The sequence below is a fragment of the Atta colombica genome, unplaced genomic scaffold (assembly GCF_001594045.1).
Source record: "Atta colombica isolate Treedump-2 unplaced genomic scaffold, Acol1.0 scaffold197, whole genome shotgun sequence".
NCBI lineage: Eukaryota > Metazoa > Arthropoda > Insecta > Hymenoptera > Formicidae > Atta > Atta colombica.
In genome coordinates, this window is record NW_017259290.1 from 105244 (window position 1) to 119641 (window position 14398).

Consider the following 14398-nt stretch of genomic DNA (forward strand, 5'->3'; position numbering starts at 1 on the left):
ATATATATAAAATATGCGTGCGCGCGCGTGTGTGTGTGTGTGTGTGTGTGTGTGTATAAAATTAAACGCATAGTTGATATAATATTTGCACGGACAAATATGTATTACTGCGAAAAGAGGAAATTAGTCAAACATGATCATTATGTTATCCGAGCTTTTTTTTCATAACAAATAAATAAATTAATAAAATATCTTTTTTTTGTCAAATTACATTGCTTTGTCAACATATTAAGGTCATTTTGACTATAATATCTACTATCTCCGATGTAAAGATATGAATACAACTTATGCCATAGTGAAAAAATGGCAATCCGCTAGCTGGAGGGAATAATGTTGTAACATTGTTGCCCGATCATCTACAGATAATTAACGATGAGAGATAAAATGAGAACTGCGAAATAATAACGCAACGAATGACAATATAATGATTTAATACTATTACAATATAAGATCCTTGCTTGTAAGGAATTTTTGATTCTGGTAAATAATTGATGAATTTGAATCTGGTAAACAATTGATAAATTTGAATCTGATTGATAAATTGTTTACCAGATTCTATATAAAGATATTGATACTGACTGATATATTAATAACAATTATAAAACAAAAAATTGATCATTATAAAATTAAAAATACAAATAATATTAGAATAATTTATATATAATTTTATTTATATATTTATTTCTAATTTACTTGAAGATTTTGCTAAGATAACGATTTTTCCCTATGTAGACTGACTGTGTTAAAAATTATGTATTATAAAATGGACCAATATGTTTATTTATTTTAAAACTATTTGCGATTTATTATATATTTGATTTATATATATTTATATTGCTTTATATATATTTGTATAAAATACTATTTATTATAAAATCGAGCATTATACCCAAAAGTTTATTTGCAATAAGGAAAATATAGTAAAATAGCAGGATCTCAAATGCATTCAAATCTAATAAAGTTTATCTTTGAATTTTTAGAATGATGTCGCCTTAAAAAGAGAAATTTTGATTTTTCTCATAAATGCAAATATGAATATGTCATTATAAATGTATATAATGGAAAAAGAAGAAATTCGAATTCAATCGAATAGATACAGACATATCTGAAACTATAAAGTATTGTGAAACTATAATATATAATATAAAGTAGTCACTATATAACGTAAATCGGATTCTTCTTCTTTTGGCTGAAAAAAATATCGTACGAAACTGGATTGCGGAAGAATTGAAGGCATTGGATTGGTGTGGCGAAGATGTCGTGTTTATTAGAATAATATAAATTTTTTATTGCCAAGCTGATACAAATGAGGAATTTTTATTTTCTAATCGGTGCCATAATTTTACGAGTCCTTTGCAAAGAATTAGAAAAATGCAAGCTACTCTCCATTTTTTTTCCGTTTTATTTCCTTTCTCTTTCTTGTTTTATACTTAACTAAAAATTTGATTTAATAATGTTTATATAAGAATTCTTAACTTTTTATATAAACACTTTTTTTCAATGCAAAATATTTATTTCGTTTGAAGATTCAGAAGACATCCAAAATCAAGATGTACAAATTCATCTTTTTTTTTATTTCTGATACTTTCATTTCAAAATAGCGGAAGTTTGTATCACCTAGATTTAATGTATGCAGAGCGAAATGTTGATATCTGTTTGATATACATGTCATTTGGTTCCAATAACTTGAAACTTTCATCGAACTTATAACTTGAAATTTTTCATCGTCTTGTGCTAGTTCCACCTTAAAGTTAATATCTTATTTTACAAAGATAAAATCATACTAACTATTAAATGTAACAATCGTTTTAATAGAATTCGAAATAAGATCTTAATAATTTCTATGTAAGAATTACTTGTATTTAAATATCTTACCGCATTTTTACTAGACTTATTAAGAATATTTATGCCTAGAATAGACATTGCCTTGTAATTGCTATAAAATATTAAATTTTCCGATGATGTAACAACTGCTGTTTGGCTTGATAATTTAGTCACTAGTTTACTTTATTAGTCTCTTCTTTGTTTGGACATTCTAATAGCGTCTTTATTTTTATCTTATATATTACTTTTCCCGATATAGAAACATAATAAAGTTCTAAAATATTTAGCAAGAAAAAAAAATATTATTTAAATGTTACAGCAAAATATGCCGTTGCAGATTACATTAGCTTGCGAATTTACACTTTTCAATAATCGTCTAACAAGTACTTAATTTTCATTTTTTTTTATGTTGATACATTATTTCTATTTGTAATCACCATAGTTTTTTTTAAATATTAAATATAAATCAGATTTTTATGCAAATTTAGCTGTATATCATGTTACAATTCTGAGAGAAATGACGTCAGAGGTCAAAAATAAATAACAATTTTTTCTAAATATTGTTAATGCTATGTATACAATAATGTATATAAAAATTGACTTGAATTGATAATGTGAAAAAAATTAACTTTTAGCTTTAAAATCTGATTTTTGTATGACTTTTTGTATATCATTACGATTGAAATAACGTTTATTATATTAAAAGCGTCTACTTGCCATCATCAAGGATTGTTATACTGAAGATTCCGCCCTCATAAGTAAAATTTTGATTTGCTACAGAGAAAAAAGTATCAGTCGGTTTCATGTAATCAGATTCGACTCTGCACATACGCTTTATAAATGAGTCATACATCACTAAACCGGATCCTTCCGTATCAGTCATAAATACCTGTGTTTATTTAAATATATATTGAATTATTTAACAAGCAAAATACGATCTTTTGCATATACATTTGTCTATGCAAATATTATTTAGTTATTTGATTAAGTATATATGTATGTATATATGTAATTAAATATGTAATTAAATATGCAATTAAATAATATTTGCGCAGACTAATATATATCTATTACTGCGATTAATTAAAAAAGAAGGTATACTAACAATCATTTTATCCAGAAACTGCTTGCATTCTCCGGAAACATAAACCAAAGGCGTTGTCAATAATTCAAAACCTGTACGGTTAGTAACAAAATCAAGTGGGAGGTAAATAGTTTTAACAAGCGTATCATCTTTTAAATCGAAGATTAATAGTTTTGGATTACAGACTTGGTCGAATTGCCCGATTTTGCCATTATCCAGAATAATTATGTGATTGCATTGAATCTAAGATCAAAATAAAAATTCTATTTTATATATTGTCATTAATTTGACTATTGTATGTATGCAATGAGTCTCAGTTAATATTAATCATGAAAAAAATCTATTTGTATTCCTAATATATTGCGGAAATTGATAAACTTTGTAAGAGATGTTAATTATAACAGAATTTTTTGATTCCATATTAACAGTAGGGATCCACATTAATATCTTTTTCTCTAATATAGTATTAATTATTAAAATATTATATATAAATAAACTGATAGTTATTTGATATTAATATATTTAACTATAAGATATAAACATAACATATATATATATTGTATATAAAATAAAAAACTTAAAAGCTATAAAAACAAATTAAAGATATCGAATACTTACATCCACGCGGTAAATATTTACAATACCGTCACATATGTTTTTGTTATTATACCAACTCCAATTTGGATATGGCCGTAAAATTGGACCACCTGATCCTATTTTATTAGTTACTGTTGTCAAAGTAGCAGATGAACCAGGGCCATATACATTAGTAATAGTAATGAATAGTCTACCATCTGTAAATATTTTTTTGTTTATAAATTGAACTTACGTTTGCTATTAAAAATTATGTTTATTTCTTTAATTTCATGACAATAGTAATGCTATGCGTTGTATTAATAATATCGAAATATGAAATGTTAATTCCTAATATGCTTATATTGTAATTTAATTTTTATTATGATTATTCTACAGTTAAATACTACAATATAACAATAAACTGTGTGATATAAAAGGAGTATTCAAATTTCAACGTAAAATTAAATAGAATCTGACCACATTTTGATTTCTGATCGAAATTGAAAATGAATATTCGGTTGTCATTTAATTTAGCTGAAAACGAAACTTAGAAATCAAAAGAGAAGTCTTACTGAGATAGAGAGAGAGAGAGAGAGAGAGAGAGAGAGAGAGAGAGAGAGTTTGACAGAATTACATTTTTTTCGGCCAGAGTCGAAATCGACATGTTTGGATTAATTTTACAGAGACTGTATGATTTTCAAAAATTACGACAAATTTATTACTCTTTAAAATTACTCTTTAATTTATAATTACTCTTTAAAAAATACAAAATTTTATTAAAATATCTATAATAATATAATAATACTGCCTTCTTAACTTTTAAAGGAATCAAATCATAGTTACGAGAGAATTACTTAATGTAATCGTGGGACAGAATCTTCGAAATCATTATAAAATTCATGAAATTATTATGTATAATTCGATAATTACATATGCAACCACGAGAAATTATTGTACAATATTAAATAAAATTTTATATTTTACCAAATGACTTCTTATGAAAAGTTATTTGTAATTAGATAAAATCATATATATGAAATCATGTAATCTGTGGGACAATATTTCAGTTAATGTTACTCCCTCGCAGTTATTATTAGAATCACAACAAAATTTGTATTTAAATTTGTATTTAAATCTTAAGCTCAATAAACGAGTTAATAATTAAAATCAAATAGTTGTTTTTCGTACATTTTGGCGCGTTGCAACATACAGTTTTGGTTTACTCACTTAAATTTTCTCTTAATTTTAATCGAAACTAAAATCAAATCAAAACCCTGATTTTAACAAAACCGAATTCGAAACCAAAATTTCGGTTGAACTCTAAAATTAAGTATTATATAATAAATTTTTTTAAATTATCTACTATCAACCTATCATCCGCTTTACTTGCATCTTCGAACACGCACATTAATGGGTTGTAAGTGCCGGAATTTATCGCTGCTTGCTTCTGCTCTTGACTTTCCCATTCAAAATCAGCATATTTCCATTCATGTATGAAATTCACTTCAACTCCAAAGCTCACAATTGTCATTGACACAATTAGTAGAATAGATGAAGAATATCCCATTTTTAAGTAGCTAGCAGCTTACAGATCGTAATGTTGTGTCGTTCAGAGCAGGACAAAAAGGAATTTTCTATCCAAAATATGAGTTCGTCTTGGGAGTTAGAATTTCGAATTCCAAGAAAAATATTACGCAAATGTTCTTTTAATAAAATATTGATTGGAATATTACTTTCTTTATTAATATTATTATCATTTTATTCTCTACGATTATTGATGTGTGAATTATAAACTAAAACATTTTTTTTCGATGGATTTCTTTCCTTGTAGAGCAGATAAACGTAAATGGTTAGATTGATCTAATACATATAATAAATAAAAACCAATCGCTCGATGAACAGGCTGCATTCGGAAACCCAAGAAAGTGTTGCAATTTGTTAATTGATGTATGCATTCAATCTTTTGATATAGTCGCAACAAATATTCCCAATAAAATATCAGAAAAAATGCTAAAATTTCACAAATTCACTCAATTTTATCCTGGATCTACAATAGATTTTTTAAGCCTTAAGCTATAATAAGGAATGGACAAATCACAATCAATTATTCTCCTCGCATTCGACTCGTAGTTGGTTAATTTCTTATAACTTAAAGCTTAACTTATTATAAATCCGAACTTAATAGGTTTTCGAAGAAAAACGACTGATAAATAGGTACAATTCCTTTATTTTATTATTAATACACGTAATATTCGGTTATGTCCTATTTAGTTTTTTATAGCGAATTGCATTTGCGTCGTGAAATGTAATGAATTGTTTTGACAACAATTTTTTTTTAAGATATTATATAATTACGGACAAAATTGAGTTGACAGATAGTGGAAATAATTATGAAAATTAGAGTATTACTATTATATAACTATATTTTCTATATTATATATCTTTGTGATACATAAATTATTTAGTGAATAATTCAAATTAACAGTTATATTTTTTTTTGTACACGCAAACTATATTGAACGGAAAAGTCAGCTAATTGTCGAGAAATAAAAATAAGTGGACACTTGGATAAGACATTACCATAAGTCAAAAAAACGTAAATAAATACAATGCGTAGTTCTTCTTTCCACATATTAGTTTCAAACTATTTAGTTCCAATCTAGATTTTGTGCAAAACATTTTTAGATAAATAATAGAATGTCCGGAAGAAAAGAAATTTCAAGTCAAATTTGCCATTTAATTGTTTCGAACTGCTGTAAGTTATCGTGCATAAAAAGTACGACATATCCAAAAAAATGCAATAGAAAAAATTTATAAAAAATATTTGTTGCATAATACCGTAGAAAATTTGAAAGGTCGTGGACGCAAACGTTGTATTACCGTCAAGAAGATCGTCGAATTCTTTGTCAATGTCAACAGAATCCAAAGATTGCATTTTATTCCAAAATGACGATGGTATATTAACGTACTTTTTAGCTAAAAAGCTAAACGTTTCTTTATATTTGTTTTATTAATATGTGGCTTACATCTAGATAGTATGCAATATTTTAATTCAACCTCAATCAATATTTTAAATCAACCTGCAATCTCCATCTTATTGTTTTCGATGATATTCAATTCTAACGTTTCAATAATATTTCGTGATGCAATCTTTGAATTCTATCGACATTGACGAATAATTCGGTCTTTTTATATGATAATATAATGGTTGCATCCATGACCTCTTAAATTTTCTACGGTATTATGCAACAAATATTTTTTATAAATTTTTTCTACTGCACTTTTGGATACGTAGTACTTTTGTGCTATTACACGGTAATTTAACTTCTTCTGGCAGTCAGAAACAATTAAATGGCGAATTTGATTTAAAATTTCTTTTCTTCTGGACATTCTATTATATTATTTATTCAAAAATCTAAATTGAAACTAATTAATTAGTTTGAAATTACTATGTGGAAAGGAGAATTACGCATATTTATTTACGTTTTTTGTCCTACAATTTTATCCAAGTATCCACTTATTTTTGTCTCTCGACAATTAGCTGACTTTTTCAATATAGTTTGCGTATACAAAAAAAAATGTAAATATTAATTTCAATTATTCATTAAATAATGTATGTATCACAAAATATGTAATATATAAAACATAGTTATATAATAGTAATACTACTTTGACTAATTTTTAATTATTTCCACTATTTGTCCACTCAATTTTCCGTAACTGTATATATTACTTATGTGAAACAAATTTGGTTTAGAAATAAATTGCATTTGTAAATTGTGGTAAATTGCATTAAGAGGGAAATTTTGAAAAATGCAATTTTGTCCGTAACTGTATATATTACTTATGTGAAACAAATTTGGTTTAGAAATAAATTGCATTTGTAAATTGTGATAAATTGCATTAAGAGGGAAATTTTTAAAGATGCGTGCTGAGAAAAATTTCTGATTGAAAATGAATGAATCAATAAGATTCTATATAATCATATTAGGTATGAGGAAAAGTTCGTAGCGTTAGATGGCATTAAAAAGACGCCACGAACTTTTTCCCACACCTAACATTAATCAAAATTCTGGTCGTCATAATTAAATATATCTGTTTATCTCAATTAAAATTTAATAAATTTAATCAGGAAATTTAGATCCGTGCATTTTCATTCAGAAATTGTTTTGCATTTCTAAATAGTTAAGTTTATTGTAATTTTTGGATTAGAATAATAAAATAATATAACTGACCTGTATATCGTGGTAGACGCAAATGCAAGTACAATATGTATGTCGCAAATGCAAGTACAATAACAATTGTTTGGCAATTATATACTTTTTTTCAATGAATATGTATTAAAATGTATTTTGAAACATTGATTATGCAACCTCTAATCATAATTACAGCTATTAAAAGTCTTTCAACTTGACGTTGTTACAATATTTATAAATGACTTATGATACAAATTATACATGCATAGTAACATGTACATACAAGTCATGTGCGTGTAGCTTATCAAGAAATCTAGAACACGAAAGAAACCATTTTGCCGAAATATCTAAAAAATTTAGCTAAACACAGATCTGAAAATAATTTTAGATATTTTAAAAATAATTTTGAAAATTTGTTAGTGCATTTAAATAATTACGTAATCTCACGCATAATGAGCAATGTTGCAAGAAATTTCGATATTCTTGCAACCCGACAGTTCGTTAAAAATTTTGATTAAATTGCCACTTTTTTATATTGGTTAATATTTACTAATATTTGTCTAATTGAGTTAAAAATTATAAATTTAAGAAATAGAGTAACAAATTTGTTTATTTGAAGAGTATTTGCAATTCATTCTGACAATTTATATATGTATAAAATAACTTGTATTTTGAATACAAATATTACATTCCAAATATTACACTCCAAAATTAATAAAAAAGAAAACATAATGAAATAACAAAACCAATAAATACACTTAACGCTAACAAAATTTATGTCTGACTTTTTTAAATAAAGTGTTTCTTTAAACAAATTAAGTTTTGAGTTTTCTCATAGTAAGTATAAATACATCATCATACATAAAGAAAAAAGATAAGACTCGCAGAAACATAATTGAATAAGTACAGGAATATCTGAGTTTAAACTTATCACTATTTAAAAATTTTCTTCGTTTGGTGAGAAACGTCGTGCAAAATCTGGATTGCGAAAGAATCAAACGCATTACGAAGTGTCATGTCTATTGAAACAAGGTAAGACTTTTAATGGCATAGCTGCGCTATGCCACGAAGAATTTTATTTCCTAATCAATATCATAAATCATGAGATCTTCGTGAAGGATGTAAAAAAGGGAAGATGTAAAATTTTTTCTAAATTTTTTTACGTTTGCGGCTTTATTTCTTTTTCTTTTCCTGGCCTCGTAAAAAATATTTGAACACATATTATCGTGCTTTACTCTCATCAAGCTCTTAGCGCGTAAAGATTCTCAATAAATATTAATTAAATACTTTTTTCGCTCAGAATGTTCATTTTGTTTGTGTTTGAAAGACATTATAAAACAATAGATTCTATACGAAGTGATAAATAAATATCTTTAATGAAAAAATGGCCATCCAAAAAATAGTAGTAGTATTTAAAGAACAACTTTATTTTATATATGACATATTTTCATAAGAATTAATCAAAATAATCTCAAGAAAACGTCTTAATTAAATGATGTATTGTCATTTATTATATAATAACCGTTTTGACATAATTTTGAAGTATATGTTTACATCAAATTCATGTAGCATCTTACAAGATGCTATTTACCGAATTTTTTTGTTGAGTGAGATTATGTTTAGTAAATATTAGTCTGAAATTATTTGCAGAACTTTTTCAAAATGGTTTATTATTTATTTCTATGTCAATTATTATTATCGCCCTAATGACTTATTTTTATGTGTATGTATAATTAAAAAATCTTTGAATTTTTCTTTAAATTTCTTTAATTAATTTTAAAAGGTTTGCAAATTAATCTTTTACAATGTAGATATATGTAATGCACATAATTTTATATATGTATACATATAAAATTACATCTTATGTATTTGATATTATATATGTATATATACATACATATTTTTTAAAATATGAAAATTAGAACTTACACTGAAAGAAAACATTGACTGCTGCAACAAATTAGATAGTAAAATATGCATTTTTAATTGCAACAGCCAATTTTTGGTTGCTGCAACCAATTGTTGTGTTAGTTCGCAATGTCAGTATAAGATTTCGATTGGTTAACGCAACCAAAAATTGATTGCTGCAACCAATTAAAAATGTTATGCCATATTTAATCATCTAATTTGTTGCCGCAACCAATCTCTTCTTTCAATGTGTTGCTAACTTATCTTCTAATTCTGTATTTCTTTTAGCACAAATTTATTTTGAAATAACGGAAATTTGTTTCATTTATATTTAATTTGCCCAAAGCATAAAGTTGAAATCTATTAGATATGCACTTCAGCTGACATCCATTATTTGAAATTTTCATCGAACTTATAGATTGAAAATTTTCGCTGCCTTGTGCTAACATTTCCTTGAAATAAATAACAGTTTATTTTAGTTTATAAAATCATATCAATGACTATTAAATATAATCATTAATAGTATTTTATAATCATTAATAGTATTATTAGACATTTTTTATTGATACGTAAGATATAATTACATATAGATATCTTACCGTTTCATATTTATTGGATTTTTTCATGAGTAGAATAAACATTGCCCAAAAATCGTTATAAAATATTGATTGTCCTGCTGATGTGAGAGCTATTGTCTGGCTTGATAAGATTTTAACAAGTTGAATTTGATTATTAGCTGTTTCTTTGTTTGGACATTTTAGTAAGTTATTTATTTTTATTTTGTATATTTTCTTTCCTGATACAGCAGCAAAATAGAGATCTAAAATATTTAAAATATAATGAAAAGGATTATTATTTGGAAGTTACAGCAAAAATACATTGATTATTTGTAAAAAACTTTTCTATGCTTTTTCCACGGGGGTAACTTTTACGCAAAAACTATATGTTTCGCAAGTTGTTTCCATGTTTATGTTCATTCTTGGCATATCAACGTTTCGTAAACGTTGCATTTGCCATTCCATAAATAAGTACAGTCACGGAGGAAATCCTCAAAACATGAATAGGGTAAAAATAAAATTTTTTTATATTTTATTAGTTGTTACTAGCGCGCAAAGCATATATATATTAATAAATAAATAAATATTAATGTCACATAAAAAAGAAGTTATAAATGCAAATGGTAAATGTGTCAATGTAAAATTAAAGTTAAATATTTTCAGACTTGCTATGTAATATAAGATTAAATTAAGATTATTATAACTTAAGTATATCAATTATTTAAAATACAAATACTTACCATCGTCAAGAACTGTTATACTGAAGATACCACCCACATATGTAAAATTTTCGCCCCTTACAGAAAAGGAAGTATCAGTCGGTTCCATGTAATCAGATTCGATTCTGCACATACTGTTTGTAAATGAGTTATACACCACTAAACCGGAATTTCCCGTATCAGTCATAAATATCTATATATATTTATAGATATATTAAATCGCAAAAGAGATATATAATTAAAAGTGTTCTTAAATAATATTTACACAGATGAATATGTACAATATTATAATTAAGAGAGAAGATATACTAACTATCATTTTATCCAGAAAATGCATGCATGTTTCATTTGAAATATAAACCAAAGGTGCTGTCAATAATCCAGTTTTGTCAGCAATATTAATTGGGATGTTAATAGTTTTAACTAATGTATCATCTTTTAAATTGAAAATCAATAGTTTTGGATTACAGATTTGGTCGGTTCCGATTTTGCCGGTATCCATAACGAAGAGGTGATTGCATCGAATCTGAGATAAAAGTAAAAAATCTATTTCCTATATTGTCCAAATTTATTCTATTGTGCATGTAGTTATGTGTAATATTTAATAAACTGTTGCTCTTTAATACATTACATATAAATGTAAAAAATTATATTTTTTCTTGAATGAAAGATATTGATATACGTACGTCTATTCGATAAACATTTATAATACCATCACAGTTGCTATTATACCAACTCCAATCTGGATATGGCCGTAAAATTGGACCTCCTAGTCCTGTTTTATTAGTTACTGTCGTCAAAGAAGCAGGTGAAGCACGTGTGTATACGTTGGTTACAGTAATGAATAATCTTCCATCTATAAGAATTTATTTTTGTAACTTATGTTTGCTACTGTAATTGATGTATTTATTTCAAAGAAAAAATCATAGAAAAAACTAAGACATATAAAAAACTAAGATATACTAAACATATAAAAAAAATAAGAATTGAATGTAATCAATAGAGCTCAGAATTAGCTTAAAGTTTTAAGATTTAATATTGATCGTTACATTTAATATTGATCACTGACATATCTAGAGAAAGATTGGAAGATTGGAACCCCATCCTGAAATTTTGTATCTAATTTTTAATTCTTATAAAAGATATTACTATTTTTTATTCTTTTTTGTTTTATTTATCATTTAATTCTCCTCTTTTTTTGAATTTAATATCGCATTCTTAATAATACAATACTTACTAGCAATGTATCAATGTTTCTCAACCAAAGAACTTTTTATAATATTATTTTCTAATTCTTTTTAAATTCTTTTCTGAGAAAATTATCATAAATATTTTATATATACATAATAATAATATTATTATAGTAAAAATACCTTAACCACATAATATTAAATAACAAATACATTTGTTAATTAAATTTAAAAAACAGTAGCTCTGGGGTTGTTTCCCAAAATGTAAATATTATTAATTGAAACTCTGTAGTTACGTTTTGGAACGCACTCTTATATAATGAAGGCACGACAATTTTTTAATATGATATTAGTTCTTGTTTTTAATTCTTCGTTGGATTTAATGTACAAGCCAAGTAATTGTTAAATTAATTAGAAGTTATTAAAAGAAATGTAACTAATTATATTCTGTTCCTTTCATTTAAAATGTAATTTAAAAAAAGGAACGAAATTAAATTATACTAGTTACTACAAGTTAATACTAAAAAAATAATTATGATTATAACTTATTTACAAATAATAAGTTAATTTCCTGCAAAATCATTATAACTTTTTTTAAATAGTATATCATCAACTTACCTTCTGCTTCATTTGCATCTTCAAACATGCAGTTGGAAGGATTATAAATACCAGAACGTATCGCGTCTTCCTCCTGTTCCTTAGAGAGCCATTCAAATTCAGGAAATTTCCATGTATATATATTTTTCATTTTGTCTCCAAAGCTTACAATCACCATCGACAGAATTAACAGAGTAAACAAAGGATGTCCCATTTTAATCATGATAGATAGTTATAGGTAATGTTGTAAATACGGGATTGTTTGGATACGAATTCGTCTTTGAAAATTGAAACACAGAATCTTAAAATTAGTAATTGATACAGATATCAATCCGCTGTGGCATAAATACTCTTTAATCTGCCCCTCCACTATTCAAGTAGATACACAGTTTGTTAAAAAAAAAAACAATATTTACAATCATAATCAGAAAATCAAATACAACTGAGCCTTCTAAAAACATATGTAGCCGGAATCCTCCTTTTATTAATTAATTAGTAATTTATTTATTCATGTGGATTGCTTATTTTTCAGTTATCTCTTTCCAAAAATTCCATACTCGACAGAAGTTCCCCAAAGCGTCACATACATATACTAGCTTCCTAAATGCAATCATTGATTAATTAATGTAAAATTATTACTAAATGCACACGTGTAGCAACTATTCTTGCAAAATAATGAATATTTAATTATGCAATCCGTGGGAATCAATAGTCCATATATTTATATTAGTGAAATAATTATATATCTGGATGTGCGTGCGTGTGCGCGTGCATGTGTGTGTGTGTGTGTGTGTGTGTGAATTATGTAAAGAAAAATCACCGATACTATTTTTATTTTTTAAAACTATATTTTTTAAAATACAATTAATAAAAAACTTCAGAAACGTACAAACTATTCCTGTAGGCAAATTGTGAAAACATTGTATAATAACAACGAAATGAAATGATGACAATATATAAATTGTACTGAGATATTTCGTCATAATATTATTGTTTTGTCAAATTACTATGTCAAAATTAATTGTTTAAATATTTTTTAAATATAATTTTGACATTGTAAAAAATGTTTTTAACGTTTAATAAAACCTGTTTTAATATTAAATAAATATTTATAAGTATTTTAAAAGATTTATTGTTAATTAAAAAATATCTTTACAGAGTAAACAATCTCGGACCGGTGAAATATCTCGAAAACGCAAGAAAAATGATCTAAACAATAGAATTAATTTAAAATGATTTATATTTATTGATCATATGTTCGATCTTGTCAAGGTCAGTCAGATTAAAATCACGTCGATTTTTTAAAATATAACATTTTATTTTTAATTCCAGAAACTAAAATAATTGATGTCAAATCAAAAGCTTTCACAACATAATGATAAAGTTCATTTTTATTAAGTGCTGTTTCAAATTATGATGTTTAAAAACAGTACCGCTTACGTCACAGCATTACTCAAAGTGTCCAACATACATATGTGTGTTTTTATATGTATATGAAATGTATATACCAATTTTATTAAAAATATGTTTTAAAATGCTCTTGGTACCAACTATTAGATTTTGGAATAAAAAATAGTATTGCAGCTATTAAATTTTTGAAAATACGTGCATTAATTAATAATTTTGTTCATGATATATAACCTTCTGGATTGTAAAAAAAAAGTATAAAATAAAAAAGTATAAAACCGAACTTATTAATGGACGCACATATATCACAAATGCAATTACCTGATATATATATATATAT

At 25.6% G+C, this 14398-nt stretch overlaps 2 protein-coding genes across 2 annotated transcripts; both read right to left on the reverse strand.

Annotated features, from left to right (window-relative positions):
• Positions 1 to 1528: 1528 nt before the first annotated feature.
• On the reverse strand, positions 1529 to 5051 carry LOC108686839 (major royal jelly protein 3-like). Its single transcript, XM_018192329.1, is given in 7 exon segments — positions 1529 to 1744; positions 1876 to 2006; positions 2009 to 2098; positions 2542 to 2713; positions 2930 to 3151; positions 3527 to 3695; positions 4855 to 5051. Coding segments are annotated over 7 exon segments (1197 nt in total).
• A 4665-nt stretch (positions 5052 to 9716) lies between these two features.
• LOC108686845 (major royal jelly protein 3-like) lies at positions 9717 to 12939 on the reverse strand. The gene is made up of 6 exons (XM_018192336.1): positions 12673 to 12939; positions 11551 to 11720; positions 11178 to 11390; positions 10886 to 11057; positions 10188 to 10408; positions 9717 to 10040 (listed from the first exon to the last, which is right to left on the reverse strand). Exons 1-6 carry the CDS (start codon positions 12872 to 12874, stop codon positions 9873 to 9875), a joined length of 1146 nt encoding a protein of 381 aa, XP_018047825.1. The 5' UTR covers positions 12875 to 12939; the 3' UTR covers positions 9717 to 9872.
• Between the last annotated feature and the right edge of the window lie 1459 nt (positions 12940 to 14398).

Bases quoted from the DNA above. Each gene is read 5' to 3' on its own strand.
- LOC108686845 (XM_018192336.1), bottom strand. From the start codon at position 12,874: ATGATTAAAATGGGACATCCTTTGTTTACTCTGTTAATTCTGTCGATG. The intron at 11,721-12,672 runs GTAAGTTGATGA...AAATTCTTATAG, and splicing joins AGATGCAAATGAAGCAGAAG to ATGGAAGATTATTCATTACT. The intron at 11,391-11,550 runs GTACGTATATCA...CTTTTATCTCAG, and splicing joins TAAATGTTTATCGAATAGAC to ATTCGATGCAATCACCTCTT.